Raw genomic sequence first — 17155 nt, 5'->3', positions numbered from 1 at the left:
TTTGTAAACGTATCATCTAGAGTTTGTTATATATCATAATGGTTTTGAAGAATAGCACTTATAAATAACTTAACATTACATCGTCGTATTAATTCATTCATAAATGGATAGCAGCGCTGATCAATTATCTTTTGAGTTGGACAGCCCGAGTTCGATCGGCGACTTTTGCTTTCCTATGAATGAAAACAATCAATACGTATAATCAATTCTAATGACATCCAATGTGTATGAATTTTTTTTTTTGAAAAATCCTTACATAAGTCGAAGTGGATGATAAGTTGAGAATGACATTTTGCCAAATTACGGAAATTGGCCCCTTAGGACAGTAGTAAGCCCCTTCCCTTTACTGATTTTTTTGGATCCGCATTAGAATTTAAAAAAAATGTTTATTTCAACTCAGGTCCTATATAATACGCTCCCGAAGGGAGTGTAAATGGCTGTATTATAAACTGGGACATGTATATATACTTATGGGCAGAAAAGGCATCAATATCCGGTTTGTGCATGTAAATTCAGGAACTTAAAAACAGTACAATGACAGCTTCATTTTTTTACACTTCGAAAAATGTGATTGAGAACAGAACCAGTCTCTGTAGCGTTTTTCGTTCAGTTCAAAACTTATCAATTTTTTTCCAAGATAAGGATTGTCAAAACAGTCAACAGAAGGCGCTCCGATGTTTACGAAAATGGTTGTATTATCAACTTGCTTCTGTCAACTTGCTTCTGTATACTTATTCCCTGTGCAGGTCCGGGTGTTAAAAGAATAGGCCTGCAGCAGCGCTAAGCTTGTCGTAAAAGGCGACTAAATAGTGCTCAGAACCCTAGCCGGGGGCTAGGGCGCTCTGCCCACAAAGCAACTGGGATGTGTGCCCCAGGTGGTGGAATGGGGTACCCCTGGCGTGTTACATGCTGGGTTTGTCAGGCTATAATACGGAAAACCTGACCGCAAACCATAGTGGTGCACCGTGTTGGGAAAGATGCCACGTTCCTCGCACGTGAAAGAACCTTACTGTGGCATTCTCCCGGAGTAGGAACCTTAGGGCTCCGCCACAGGCGGCTAAATTGCCCGACCCTACCCATTTCTCCCTATTTCCAGTGGCAATCAAAATTTGTTGACCCCATTGCCCTTGTATCCCATCCCTTTTTAATTTCATCATCATTTCATGTTCATTGTATCATCAATTCATGTTCATCGTCTGAATATAGCTGAAATATTGCTGCTCGGACGTTAAACCCCAACAAACAAACAACAAACTGTATACTTATGGCAAGAAAAAAACATCAATATCCGGTTTGCACCCGCATTTTAAGTAGCTAAAAAAACAGATTAATGGCAGCTTCATTTGCGTATACTTGTATGTGTGCGATTGAGAACTAAACCAGTCTCGGAAAATATTTGCTAGTTTCGATAATTAAATACAAATCGACTCATAGCTTTTCCAAGATAGGGTTGGCCTTATATTCAGCAGTATGGTGCCCGGATATTTACAAACATAACGTAATCAATATTACCCATAATTCTCGGTTCATAAAAATTGCGAGCACCGTGAGCTTTACCATATAGGAAGGTTATAAGTATAATATATCAAATCAGAGCTTGGGGAATGAAGCAAGCAATCTTAATCAACATTTGTTTCTACATCACTTGACTGATAACCAAATCTATCCACACTGTAGGGATCACATTGAAGATAATCATCATTTCTTGTTATCTTGCAATTATTATGCTCACCACAGGAGGTTACTGCAGTCTGTCTACTTAGACCTTAACACTATATTGTTGACAGACATTTAATTTTTCATAAAATATTGATTTTATAAAAAAATAATAATAATATATATTGATCTATTCATCAACATTTATGATTATAAATGATATATTTATCATGCACTTTAATTATTGCTAGCTAGATATTAAAAAGCATTTCAAATCAATTTCATCTTCCTTAATGAAGGGATCGGTGCATAATGTTTCGTAAACATGAAGTCTGCAGAAAATACCTCTTTTGTCAAGATCGAGTTAATAATTTTCAATCTTTGAACTCTATCTATCAATGTTTGCAAAAAAATAATATTCTAAAATAAAAAAAAAGACTTTAGTTTGAAGATAATTAAAGAGTTATGCATTATAATTTAAATTGCACAGGGAATTAATATAATTATTTTATATATATATATATATATATATATATATATATATATATATATATATATATATATATATATATATATGTATATGTGTGTGTGTGTGTGTGTGTGTGTGTGTGTGTGTGTGTGTGTTGTCAAATCTTCTATCTGCATGTCGTACATGTTGCCTTGTATCAGGGGCGGATCCAGGATTTTTCTAGGGGGGGGGGGGGCGCACAGTAAAATTTGTTTTAGATTAAATTTTAAAATATTCTTGCACAGTGGGTGAAATGTGTATATCTTTTGTGGTAAAATTAGGGAGAAATGAAAGTTTCAACCCAAAAGCGCCCAAATCTATTCCTGACAACCCATGTTTTGCAAATTTTAAGGGGGACGCACGCCAGCCACGCCCCCGCCTGAATCCGCCCCTGTGTATGGAGAGGATATATATAGGCCTTGCCTGCTATCCAATCTTATTCAATTTATTTATTAAATAAAATATGTTTAAATCATCAAATCAGAGCTGACAAAAATTATCAAATTTGTTTTTTATTAATGTTTCTTCGGGAGCGTTAAAAGGTTTCACCTTCATCATCTTAGTAACATAAAGTCCTTGTTCAAGTGTCTACACGACATGTCCACGGTCGAAAAATGCTTTCATTATTTTGTACCTTACATTTCCCGCAAAACTGGTATCCGATTAGAAATAGAAGTACGGGGTTCAGTTTGTTTTGAATGGCCAATTATGAGCGAAAGCGACGCACTCCTCCCTCGTGTTTCTGTAAGGTCTTCGCATAGATGCAGCTCATTTGGCATCGAACGGCTTGCAGAAAGCGAAAGGCGAATTATTGACAAACAAAAGAGGTACTTTACGTTTCTCTTCTGGAAAGGAGTATTCTTTCTCAGGTCAACGGTGTCAATTCAACTTAAATTAAGCCTTTTTAAGGAAATAATTAGCATGTATGAATTTGCAACTCATTTATGTGGTTCATGTTAGTAAGGTAGTTTTGTTTTAATAACTGTATTTACTATACTGAAATGATTGTCGTGTTTTGTTGTGACAGAGACACTAGCTGCCACTCAGCTCTTTCATGCCATCATCGAACACAAATCATTTTTGTTTTGTTTTTGTTGTTTTTTTTTTTTTTATGAAGAACATAGGAGCCTACTTCAAGGTCAGGTAAAAAAGTGTTATATATGGAATAGAAATTGTTTATATAATTGAGCACTTTGAATTTCACCTATTTGAAATTCCATTTTACCCTCACAAGCAGATCCAGCAACATTTTTTTTATTTGTACATTTCTGGAACAATATCAGTTCACAATGGAAGGTGGAAATAATTGACACATAACCTATAACACAGACAAATGCAGATACATAAGATTGTTGACACAACTGACCATCTATTACAAGAAGATAATGAATGCCTTTGCTATCAGGATATTAGAATAATACAATCACAACTATATTTTTTATGAGGAGGGTAAGGTTCTGGAGCAACCAGTCGAAATGACCAGTACATACATTTCCTGAATTAATTTCTTTTTAAAATAAAAAGCATAGTAAAGACCCCAAGACTATCAGAAAAGAAATACTAATTTTTACTGAGATGTGATCTTTGATCAATCATTTTTATTTGTTTGGCTAAAGAATATATAGAATTCTCTGTAAGGACTTTTTGTTATTTCCAGAACATTACTTTTTTTTGGCCTTGGTATGTTCAGACCCATCAAAATACCCTGGACCTGTTTGGTAAAATTGCTGCCGGTCTAACATCCTTTAATTGACTGTTGGTCCATGTGTACTATGAAAATTGTCATTTAATTATCTGCCAAAACCTTCATTAGTTAGTATTACAGTTGTTTCTAAAACATGAAAAATAAGTATTGAAATGAATGTTACCTTTACGTTTGTTTGTTTTTGTCTTTGTATACAAGTCAGTTCATTGAAAATTGTTGAGGGTTTCTGACATGGCTTTAATCATTAATTTGTCCAATAAAATAGTTTTGTCTCAAAAATTTTAATGACTTTACAGTGCATTTCACTAGGTTTTTTTTCTGCCAGTGATAGTTAAAAAGTTAGTTCCTTTTAGCTTTCTCATCATGTCTCATGAAAAAATAACTTCATTGTATCTAGCATGGCTGAGAAAATTAGGAAGTGGCCCAAGAATCAGTGTATGTGGCCAAAGATATAATAAGGAGTGATCTTTTTATCATGTGATTCTGGTTTTCAAAATTTAAAACAAATTGGGTCCAGTTTATTTACTGTCATGGATTGACCTCAGATGTTATAACCAAAATTGTCTCTTTCTTTCTGTCCTGTGAGTTTAAGTCAGGCCCAACAACTTTTCATCACCTGTCTGACCAAATGTTCCGCAGGTAATAAACAATTTCAATGGGTCTGTATATTGGGGAGCCATAAAGGAAATTTAGACACGTGTAACAGTAGAGCTGTGACTTACTAATATTCAAATCAGCTCAACACTCCATATATGGTATGATTTTCTTTCTATAAATTACTAAAAATTCCAAACGATGTTAGAACTCAATTTTGGGAAGCAAATTTTTTGGGCATTCCTCCTTGGGACTTGTACCGCTGTGACATCTATGGCAACACCGCATGCACTAAGTGCAGCACCCTAGACCACTCGGCCAGCTATGCTATAAGATATAACTTTCGCTGGCTGGATCATTCCTCCTCGTAGGATTAGTCTAGGGCTGTAACTTAGTACACGATGCATGGTAGTATGGGACAGTTCATCTAGGAGTTATTTTGTAGGATAGAGGATCAACTTAATGATGCATGTCACAACAAATCTGTACATGTTTTAACAAATCAATATCATACAAACGTCTCAGAATGTGACAACTCCATTGGCTACACTGCTCCATCGGATCAAAGTGATACAGGGAAGATAATGTAAACTTATAGAAGGTCTGAAAATTCCCAACGATGTTAGAACTGTCAAATTTGTTAAATTTGCGAAGCAAATATTTTGTCATTCCCTCCGCAAGACTCGATCTTCGAAATATATCGAAATATATATATTTTCAAAAGACATTAACTGTGACTATACATGTAATTCAGTCTCTGGATGAAGGGACCAATAAGGTTTTTATCCCTGATTAAAACACAACTTATTTTAATTAAGATAAGACCTATCAATGGTTCAGTTCAGTCACTGCATGTCGGATCTTATAACACTCCATTCCACTTTCTGTTCTGATGTCATTTCTGATCAGTCAATCAGATTTCATCTTTCATAATTCTGAAAATATTAATCAAATTGGGAATCTTGAATTCTAGTTAGATTGAAAACAACTGTAAAATCTGTCTTTTTTTTTCATATACTGTATAAGCAGTGAAACTCATAGATTATGCTTGCTAAAGGAAATGAGACATTGTTTTAGGCCTTACAGTTAAATTAATTAAAACATCATGCATATCTGCACAAACTTAACTAAAAATCATTTTTGTAAAACTTAAACGATAGCAGAAAGTCCTCCATTTGCCCATATTTTTGACTGATCTGTTGTGCCATTTCTCATGGAAGCTGGAATACTCTCAGCTTGTTGTCTATGGTTCTCCTGCAGGTTGTTGGTGTCTGCCCTTTCTTTTAAATTGTCTGTTGGTTCCAGTTTAAAGCGTATTTGGTGATACATTTTGTATTACTCTCTGAATATTTTTCATGTGATTTAAATTAAACAAAACTTGAAAAGAATTAATGATCATTTTCTTTTTCAGTTTACATGCATCGTCATCTGGTGACCTTTCCAGTAAATCAGGTTAGACATACTCTAATAGTTTCCAATCTTGAACATATTCACCTTGATGCCAGGTTTTTTGCTTTTTTTTTAACATGGGTGGGCACTTTATTTGTCATTATTTTTCTCTGATTAGCACCCAGCTGTTATTTCTGTTCTATCATGACAAAAAAGCCCAAATTGTCAGTGAGACACCCTTCGGAAAACAAAATTATTTGGCCCTTCCAGTTGTCTGTCCATATTAACCTTTTCCAACAGAGTACAAGTATTTCAACTGTTTTGGCTATAATAATTACATTAACATTAATAATTAGAGAATGAAAATTGAACACCATTTACAAATAAATAAACCAATGAAATCGTGTCATGATGTCACTACATGTGACATAGATATATGTCGTTCGATCATGGTGGAATTGCTATGCTAGGTCACTAAGGCTAGTCTAAGAAAATATCAATCACGATTTTCTAGAAAAGCAGGGGACGCTTACCCTATAGCTACAGGTGCACCTGGTCCATGCTCCCAGTTTTTAGTGGAGTCAGAGGTGCTCATTTACTTTTGTTGCTTTGTATGTATGATTTTAGTTGCTTTATGTTCTTTGTTGTGTATGTCTGTTTTCCATGTCTGGTCTTTGTCCCTGGATTACATTTTCTTTTGATTTCCGCTATAACCTTGGTTCCCTTGATTACTCTTTCATACTTGGTGAATTTGTAAGAAGTATTATTGGCTTTGTTACTTTCATAATTAATAAATGATTACAATCGATTTATACAACAAAAAGTGATCCGTTCATTACAATGATTGTGCTAGTGTGTGCAGGATTTAACTATAGAGACCTCTTTGGTAACCATGTGAACATGTTACGCAATGTTAGAAAATAAATTGATGACTGGATGCTGCCTGATCACTTGTATTTAATACAGCTTATTTCAGCAGATATTTAGCATTTCTTGATGACATTTCCAATTTGCCTCTGTTGAATTTTGTAACTAATGCTCACATTGCCTTGTATTCCATGATACAGGAATCTAATTTACAGCATTTTTTTTTCTTGGTTGCAAAATTATCTAGAATTCAATTCAATGTCATTACTTTCCAGAGCATTGCCATGCAATTCGGGACAAAGTTGGAATTGACAAAAAAGCCAGAAACAGACTTGTTCTAGCTAGTGTTCTCTGCCTAGTCTTTATGGTGGCAGAAATTGTTGGTAAGAAATGGGAAAATACTGAAATGGAAATAAAAGGGGGGATCAAATGAGAGAAATCCATGGGCAAAATTATGTATGAAAACACATATACTGACACTAGCAAAAACAAGATTGAAGAAAGACAAAATATTAAAATACAAAGACAACACAGCACAGATCATCAACAAAGATTTGGTGGGGGGGGGGTGTTAATGCAGGTGCTTTGTAAGGGTGAGCAAAACCTGCTTCTTTCAACTCATCGCATTCACGCATTCACCTATTGTCATTGCCACATTTTAATGTTGAAATAAAGCACATCTTAAGATATGAATAACAAAAAGAAAAAAATAACTGATTGTCACTTCGTTGTGTTTAGAATGGATACATGCACATGCATATTGTGACCCACTTACAAGTTATTTGTAAACACTTGAATATTGCATACATAACTGATAATTAGTCTGAACTTACATATGATAAGTACATTTGTACATCAGGGAAGAAAATTTCTCTATAAAACTAAAGTTGTAAGGTCATGTTTAGTCTATCGGTAGATTTGCATTTTATTTAATATTTTCGTCTGATGCAACAACAAATCTGAGTCAGATGGACTGCTATAATAATGATAGTCATGTTTGCATTCATCTGTTAGTGTGTCAGTTGTGTTTTTGACACAGCTTCTCTGAGGCAGGCTGTTGGACTTAGATAAAATTTGCAATGGTGGTTTTACATAATATGTATGTTGCGTACATAAATTTTACAAGGAGACACTGATATTTTGATTGCACTAAATAAGTTGGTTGATTGATTGATTGTTGGGGCTTAACGTCTGAGCAGCAATATTTCAGCTATATTCAAACCGTGAACATGAAAAATATGATAAAATGAACATGAAATTATGATGAAATGAAAAATGGGATGGGACACAAGGACAGTAGGGTCGACAAATTTTGATTGCCACTAGAAAAAGGGACGGATGGGTAAGGTCAGGCAATTTAGCCTCCTGTGGCGGAGCGCAGTGGTTCCTACTCCCATCGAATACCACAGCAGGGTTTTTTAACGTGCGAGGAACGTGGCATCTTTCCCAACACGGTGCACCACTATGGTTTGCGGTCAGGTTTACCGTATTATAGCCTGACAACCCCAGCATGTAACACGCCACGGGTACCCCATTCCACCACCTGGGGCACACATCCCAGTTGCTCTGTGGGCAGAGTGCCTAGCCCCTGGCTAGTTTTCTGAGCACTATTTAGTCGCTTTTTATGACAAGCTTAGCGCTGCTGCAGGCCTATTCTTTTGACACCCGGACCTGCATGGGGCCTAAATAAGTTGGAGTTTGTGACAAGGATATACACTGTATGTGTATTTATAGCAGTTTATATAAGTTGGAGTTTGTGACAAGGATATACACTGTATGTGTATTTATAGCAATTTAGTATAAGTAAAAATTTTCTTGAGATGATACATTTTTCTAGACATTGAAAAGAGATTAGCAGAAAATAAGCCTTTTGAAATTGGGATGAAACCCCAGAAATGTCCTGTATATGTGAGGGGTACATGAATGATTCCAGATCCTAATAAGGTAGTAAATGTTTGAAGTTTCAATGCAGGGTCTTACATTAAAGCTTGTCCTATTGCCAGGGACAAGTAAAATTACCATCCAGACATGTTAAATTATACTTGCTGACAGCCAAATTTTATGTTTTTCCAACATACATGAGCTAAAGAACAACCTAGTTTTCCAACTTTCATCGACTTCCCCAAATGGGCAGGGTTCAGAAAATGTATATGTCAATAATACCCTGTAATAATGCAGAGTTAGTGTTCTAGAAAATCTTGCATTACATCATCTTGTTGGTTGAGACATCACATAATCACAGATATAGAAATATAGAGGAGCATATTCACCAAAGTTGTTATATTCAGATAGCACCCTCTGTCCTAAACAAAGCCTAAATCATATTAGGACTCTTGAGATTAACAATTTCTACATTTTTAGATATAGATGTTGTACCTTCAGTATTTTGTCATTTTAGGTGGTGTGATAGCAGGCAGTTTAGCTATTGTATCAGATGCTGCCCATTTACTGACAGATTTTGCCAGCTTTATGGTGAGCCTGTTAGCTCTCTTACTAGCATCAAGACCACCCACTCGAAAAATGAGTTTTGGATGGTATAGAGCAGGTAAATTTTACTTTTTTCCCTGTCCTGTAGAAAATGTTTTATTTAGGTACATGTACATACACACATGTTCAGGTCCACTTTCTTTTGAGGGTTATCTTTCTTTAACTTAATTTCACAGAAAAAAAGAGAAAAAAAATGAAATTAAATCTGTACTGCTGGTAGATGTCTTTTTGTATATTACTAAGGAAAAAAAATTAGTGCTGCCATAGTGGTGTATCATAGTGTATGAATTTCATCTCTAATAGCTAGCTAAAATCATCAGATTTTAAAGTATTTTTAAAAGTATTTTGTGATTGTCATCATTGTGATAGAGAGGAACGATAGCTATTTCATGACTTTTTTATTCTAGTGATATTTGAAGAAGGAAAAAAAATTAAACATAAAAGTTTTATACTTTAAGCTCAACATCTATTGCAGGTTTTTCTAGTTTTATGAATTATGTTTTTTTTTACCAAACCATTTATAAAACACCTCAGTTATCTCTTAATCTGAAGAGTTTTGTACTCTTATGAGTGTTTTTGTCAGAGATTCTGTGTGTTTTCAGTATTGCAGATAATGATGTTATTCTATTTTTATCATTTTTGAGTAATTTCATGTCCTATACACTTCTAGATGTGCAGTAAAACATGCAAGTTTTGACTTGTGCCTCTGAAAATTTGGAGCTATTCCTCCTTGTGTTCTTATATTGTATATTCCAGGATTTGGAAAGCTAATAGTACGTGGATATAAAATAATCTATTTTTACAACAGTAATGCAAAAGTTTGAATCCTTGAATAGGGTATATAAGTATCGTCAGCTGACTCTGTGGTTTTAGCAGAATGGGTCCTTGTCTATCATTAAAATGCATGGAGATTCGTCATTAACATATTGGGTTCAATATTAAAAGCAAAATATCTGATGATAAATGACAAATGTCTAGTTCTACAGAACATAAATGTTAAGAAAGCATAAAACAGAAGATTTTGCATTGTGATGCAGTGTTCGATTTCCCAGAAGTAATCAATAAAATACAGATGGGTCTTTGAATTTCAATACGTTCTTTATTGGAAATTCCAGAAAGGAAACTGAAACTAGAATGAGACTTACAAACCCTATAAAACCCTCCAAAAAACAAAACAATGTATGGTAATGTATACATTTGTACAATGGTGTATTTACAAATTAAATTTCATTTCTCAGAGATTCTTGGTGCTTTATTGTCCATCCTGTTGTTATGGGTGTTGACTGGGATCATAGTTTACATGGCAATACAGCGTATCATCAACCATTCTTACGATATCAACGCTACAGTAATGTTAGTAGTAGCAGCTTGTGGAGTGGCCTTTAATCTGTTGTAAGTGTACATTGTAGTAATTTAGTCACTGGACACATTTACCCAACAATTTAACAGACCATTGACCAATAGTCGTTTCTCATATTTATGGAATACAAGCCACTTAAGCAAGTTTTTCAAAGGGATATAACCCACCAACACCTGTCAACCTGGTTGGCGGTCTCAGTGGGGAAAGGAAGAACAGTAATATTTCTCTTTGAAACCTAGAATATCTACACATCAGGAAGTACAAATGAAGCACTTACCACAAATACATTAAGTCAAATATTTGAATTTAATGTTTACTGCTGTCCATTGCTGCAATCAGACAGTAAACCTGTCTTGTCGGGTTGGAAGGTTACTTCCCTTATCTCAAATTAAAAAAAAATGAAGTCAAAGTCAGGAATATGAAAAAGGTCTACTGTTAACTAGCCACAGGGAGTTTGATACATGTATCCTTTGACAGATGAATTGACTTTAATCCCTCCTGCAATATTTTTAAGCCTTCATATCTTAAGATAAATAAACCAACTGCCAGTATATTTACCTCCTTTTTATGATTAAGCAACCCTGCAAATATGATAAAAAAAACCTGCTGCCATATGTCAACCCTCTCCCCCCTTTAACGATAAATTATTGCAATTTTTTAACTCACCCTTTATGAAAGTTTAATTCCTTGCTGCTTTGATCATAGTTATCCTTAATTAACTATAAACTCAAAGGTCTACTGTTAACTAGCCACAGGGAGTTTGATACATGTATCCTTTGACAGATGAATTGACTTTAATCCCTCCTGCAATATTTTTAAGCCTTCATATCTTAAGATAAATAAACCAACTGCCAGTATATTTACCTCCTTTTTATGATTAAGCAACCCTGCAAATATGATAAAAAAAACCTGCTGCCATATGTCAACCCTCTCCCCCCTTTAACGATAAATTATTGCAATTTTTTAACTCACCCTTTATGAAAGTTTAATTCCTTGCTGCTTTGATCATAGTTATCCTTAATTAACTATAAACTCAAAGAGCTATCGAGGAGACTGATTGAAAACATAGAGGTATTCCAGTGTCTACCCCGGACTTGACTTTTTATGAGCAACTCGGCTAGTGTTTCTAGAAAAGCAGAGGACGCTTACCCTATCCGTGCACCTGGTCCATGCTCCCAGTTTTTAGTGGAGTCTGAGTTGCTCATTTACTTTTGTTACTTTGTATGTATGATTTTAGTTACTTTATGTTCTTTGTTGTGTATGTCTGTTTTCCATGTCTGGTCTTTGTCCCTGGATTACATTCTTTTGATTACTGCTATAACCTTGGTTCCCTTGATTACTAAAGAGTTCACCACATCAAGATTTCAACTCTTCAGAGTTCGCCACATCAAGATTTGATTGTAATTGTGATTTCATTGATTTTCCATATATAAACATTTTTTAAATTGTTTTATTTGCTCGATTCCATTTAAGACTGTTGCATTCTTTATATTAACTTTAAAAAAAAAATATAGATAATTTTTTTTTAACATTGCATTTCTGATTATTTCTTTTTTTTCAACTTCTTCAGCATGGGTTTGACATTACACCAACATAGTCATGGACACAGCCATGGTTCAAGTAGTAGCCATGATACCAGTGCCTCATCTAAGTATCAAAGTATAAATGATGAAGAAAATCATTTTGATATGGACCATAACAGTATTGACAGTAACCCTAGTGACAGGGATGACACATGTGAAAAAGATAATAGTGATATGGAAAATCCACAACCTGACAGTGAACCAGTTAGTAACCATGGTCATGGTCATGGTAACATCAATGTAAAAGCTGCATTTATTCACGTTATGGGGGATCTCATACAAAGTATTGGTGTTCTGATTGCAGCTATAATAATTTATTTTAAAGTATGTGCTTTATTTCATGTTTCATAGATTGTTTATAGCGTAGCATTCTTTTTGCAGGCTTACACATGTATAATCTCATTTTTCAAATGGGAAAGAGAGAAAAACAAACAGATATATTTGTCAACATATATTACAGTACCTGAACCGATCAGCGCAACGGTTTGACAGATCGATGACCATTGACTGATTGATCGCTGATGGATTGATAACCAATGACCGATCTGATCACAGTTTTGTTATGTAAAATAAAAGTAAAAATTGATGTTTAGATTTATTGCATTATATAAATATGTGTTAAATTGACACATAAAACACCGGAAACCGTAAAATATATTGACTGCTCTGTAGTCACGTGATGCGATCACCGGTTTGGTGGATTGGTTTGATGGATCAATGACTGACAGCAATTTTTGTTCACGGATCGGTACAGGTACTGTACATGTATAATCCCACTCTATGAGTGAATATCGTTGCAGTCTCCAAATAGACGGATTTATTTTGAATTTTGTATGTAGTTTTATATATATCGGGCATGAGTTGCTTTGATTGCTGTCCAATATGAACTGCTTGTGTTGTTAGGATATGCAATGTTCTAATAGTATATAGGATTGTTCTCTATACTAAAACCTGTACAAGTAAAAGATAGGGAAATCTCTCACACCCCCGGGTAAGATTTGATCATTCTACTGAGTTAGGGAACTATTATATCTTACCCAAGGGTGTCAGACCGTCTGAGATTTCCCATTCTTGCATGAGAACTTCCGGTGTTGACTCATTTTCTCACTTAGGGTTCATTTTTTTATTAAATGTTTGAATTGAAATGACCCACATTTAACTGCTGATTATAATATATTAATGTGGCCTTCAGTGATACATCAGGAGTAGGTGTAAACACATTGGTATGGGTCACATCAAAATATAAACGAACTGCGAGAAATAATCAATCACCAGTCTTTCTTGATGATTATTATTTTAAAAGAATTTTTAAACTCATCTTATTAAGATATTTGATAATTTCAATATTTGTGTTTTGATAATCTTAGTTCACCTGGTCAATGCTCCAAGTTTCTAGTGGAGTCTGAGTTGCTCATTTGCTTTTGTTACTTTATATGTATGATTTTAGTTTCTTTCTGTTCTTTGTTGTGTATGTCTGTTTTCCATGTCTGGTCTTTGTCCCTGGATAACATTCTTTTGATTGCCACTATAACCTTGGTTCCCTTGAATACTCTTACTAACTCTTTATAAACAAATTATATAATTGTATACCAATTTTCTTTACGGGAATGTGTTCATGTTTTGTCTCAACCTGTTGGTGAGATAAGAAAATCTTTCATCACAAAAATCTTAGCTGCCATTAAGCAGATTTATTTCTAATGTGGTACAGTCCTTGAACCGATCCGCGCCACAATTTGACAGATCAATGAATGTTGACTGATTAATTGCTGACGCATCGATGACCGCTGACCGATCTGATCGCTGTTTTGTTCTGTAAAATGACGTAAGATCTATTTAAAATAAAAGAAATGTTAAATAAAAGTATAAATTGATGTTTGAATGTCTTACATTATGTAGATTTTTATAAAGCTTTTACAGAAAACAACAAAACCGTAAAATATATTGACCGCGCTGTGGTCATGTGATGCGATCACCACTTTAATGGATCGGTTTGACTGACCAGAAACTGATTGGTGATCGATGACCAATCTCAATTTTTTTGCACGGATCAGTTCAGGTACTGTATATGGCTATATATAGATGCCAATTTCACTTGTATCTTTTTTAACTTACTGTATGATTGAGGGTATTTTTAGTATAACAATGCATGCAACTTCATGTTTATTCCATATAACACATAAATAACTTTTTGATTGGCAAATATGTTTACATTTTTAGCCCTGGGCTTGTTGAATATTTGTTGTTTTTTTTTTCAAAGTCAATAACACTCCACATTCCTTTCAAAAGACAGTAATTGTATAATATTTATTCCATTAAGAACACATACATGTACAAGGATTTAAAATTTCAAAATGTTTACTCCATTTGGAACATCTGTTCTATGACATTTATGCCTTGAAGAATATGTATTGCAAACCAAACAAAGCATACTTTAAATGTACTTGGGACAAAAGTAAAAGATGGTACACTCCTTGACATGTTTAGGTTTCCCACATGCATGATAAACAAATGCATGCTAAACACTCACCAAACATATGATAAATGAACACTAATATCGTGTGTTTAAACGTACGATAAACAAATGCTCTGAATGACAAAAAATAATAGTATTGACTTACATGTATAGTGAAGACAGAAAAAATAAAAAAAATAAAATTAATGAAATTATATAAATTAATAATAGCAAAAAATGTAGAAATAACAGTTAAATCAAGGAAATAATCAAAGTACAAAAATAAATGAACGTTTCTATCGTGTGTTGAAACAAACGCTTCTATCGTGTGTTTAAATGGAAGCTTGTATCGTGCATTTAAATGAACGCTCGTATTGTGCATTTAAACGAATGCTCTTATTGTGCATTTAAATGAATGCTCTTATTGTGCATTTAAACGAATGCAAAAGGATGTGTAAACGCACAATAAACGATACACAAACGCTAAAATGGGAAACATGAACTTGTCAAGGAGTGTATACATAAACAGTAATTACATTGTATGATGCAGGGATAAAAATTAGCAGTCACCCAGTAGTCCATGAATGGATACTAGTTTTTGAGCTGGGCTACCAAACTTTTGGGTAAAATTTAGTTGAACATATAGAAAAAAACAAAAATATGGTCTGGGCTGGCAGTTTGTATTTCCAAATTTTTACCCCTATAACTATAATGTGTGTGGCTTGATCCTCTTGACTTTCTAAATTGTAGTCACACCAAGACGTATTAGAGAACTACACATTCATGGTACATGTATAAGTTATTTTTATAATCCATTTTATTACCTATTTTTGTAGCCTGAATGGAAGATTGCTGACCCTGTATGTACATTCGTATTTTCTGTTATCGTCATGGTAACAACAATAACTGTTGTTAGAGATATATTAGTTGTTTTAATGGAGGGTAAGTTCGTAAAAAGTAAAATTAAATTATATTATTATACCACCCACTTTGAGAGATTATATAGTCCATCATTTTTTTCTTTACTTTTTTAATTTATTACTGCTTTCAGATTCAATTTTATTCTCATCATTTTATTTCATTTTTAGCCAAAGGGCGAGGTGATCCATCATTTAGCGTCACTCATCATTTGCATTTGTAATCTTTTCTTCAAACATCTTCTTCTCTGAAACTACTTGACAAATATTAATGAAATTTGAATAAACATTTCATTCATTTGAAATTTTATACATTCCTTGAGACGTTTAGGTTTCCCTCATGCACAATACCCAAACGCATGATTAACGCTCCCCAAACGCACGCTTAACACTCACCAAACGCACGATAAACAAATGCTTGTATTGTGCGTGTGAACGAATGCTTCTATTGTGCATTTAAAGGCAGATAAATGAATGCTCCCAGCATGGGTTTAAACGCACGATAGACGAACAATGAAAAGTAATAATATTGACTTATAATGAAGACAGAAAAAATAGAAAATAAAATTAATGAAATTATATAAATTAATAATAGCAAAAAATATAAAAATAATAGTTAAATCAAGAAAATAATTTAAGTCTAAAAATAAACGAATACATCTATCGTGTGTTTATCTTGCGTTTAAAGGAACGCATAATAATGTGTAAATGTACGATAAATGCAAGAACACTAAAATGGGAAATGTGAACATCTCAAGCATTGTATGAGATTGTAAAACAAACGTGATTAGAAGGTTTTGACGTGGTACTGAAGTTAAGTTCTCTTTGCTTTAAATGTTTTGTTTAACAGATAACTAAGTTATGGAGATCCCGTTTATCATTGTTTTACCATGGGCTGGCCATTTATGTTACTTTATTTCAGGGATGATTTTTTTCTGCTTCCTAGCAGAATTCCACTATTTCAAATCTGGATTTTACCATTATGATTCGTTTTTACTGTGTATTTACTTCCAATTTGTGCTTTGTTGACCTTTGTTGATCATTGAAGCACCTGATATTAAGATTATAGAACTGACTCAGAATGAAAATGAACAGAGGACTTTAGAATTTTTGTTGGATTTACAATTTGTTTTATCTCTCAACAATGAATTATTACCTATGTATTAAATTTTCACATCTGAAATAAGGTTCCAACTTAGTTACGTATTAGATCATAATATGCTTAGTGCCAAATACTTTGATTCTGACTTTTACAGGTACTCCAAGGGGTTTAGACTTTTCAGCAGTTGAAAACAGTTTCTACAGTATACCAGGTGTTAAAGATTTACATGATCTAAGAATGTGGTCTTTATCACTTAACAAAGTAGCCTTAGCAGTCCATATAGCAGTAGGTAAGCAATGGTCTGTTTTTTATATTTTGCGCTGCATGACATAATCAAACCCTTTTCAAAGGGACGTAACCTATGTTGGCATGACATACTGGTTGACTGTCTTCTGAAAGGAAGAGGGGGAATATAATTTTGATTTTCAGAATTTTACTGAACATATTTCTTTGTTTTTATCCCTGAAAATCTCCTCTGAAACTTCCAGACAAATTGGAACTGAACTTGATGTGAATGTTCCTTAGAACTGATATA

The 17155-nt window shown here is 34.1% G+C and overlaps 1 protein-coding gene across 3 annotated transcripts in view; it reads left to right on the top strand.

Moving 5' to 3' along the window:
* The window catches only part of LOC148598718 (proton-coupled zinc antiporter SLC30A2-like), a 30241-nt gene that overhangs the window by 4395 nt on the left and 8691 nt on the right, over positions 1 to 17155 (top strand). The window contains exons 1-8 of one of the 3 annotated variants that reach the window (XM_088560491.1): positions 2818 to 2991; positions 5875 to 5915; positions 6995 to 7102; positions 9118 to 9264; positions 10445 to 10598; positions 12137 to 12353; positions 15438 to 15543; positions 16775 to 16909. In XM_088560491.1, the coding sequence (XP_088416617.1) occupies positions 2873 to 2991; positions 5875 to 5915; positions 6995 to 7102; positions 9118 to 9264; positions 10445 to 10598; positions 12137 to 12353; positions 15438 to 15543; positions 16775 to 16909 (1027 nt within the window). In that variant the 5' untranslated portion in view covers positions 2818 to 2872. Of the gene's footprint in view, positions 1 to 2817; positions 2992 to 5874; positions 5916 to 6994; positions 7103 to 9117; positions 9265 to 10444; positions 10599 to 12136; positions 12474 to 15437; positions 15544 to 16774; positions 16910 to 17155 lie in introns of those variants that run through there. The other 2 variants (XM_088560490.1, XM_088560492.1) reach the window with 2 other exon arrangements.

Source organism: Perna viridis, chromosome 14 (assembly GCF_037379345.1).
Source record: "Perna viridis isolate PV_CMFRI_1.1 ecotype Kerala chromosome 14, ASM3737934v1, whole genome shotgun sequence".
NCBI lineage: Eukaryota > Metazoa > Mollusca > Bivalvia > Mytilida > Mytilidae > Perna > Perna viridis.
Note: the sequence above shows the minus strand (reverse complement) of the source record. Positions and strands in the feature narration are given on the sequence as shown.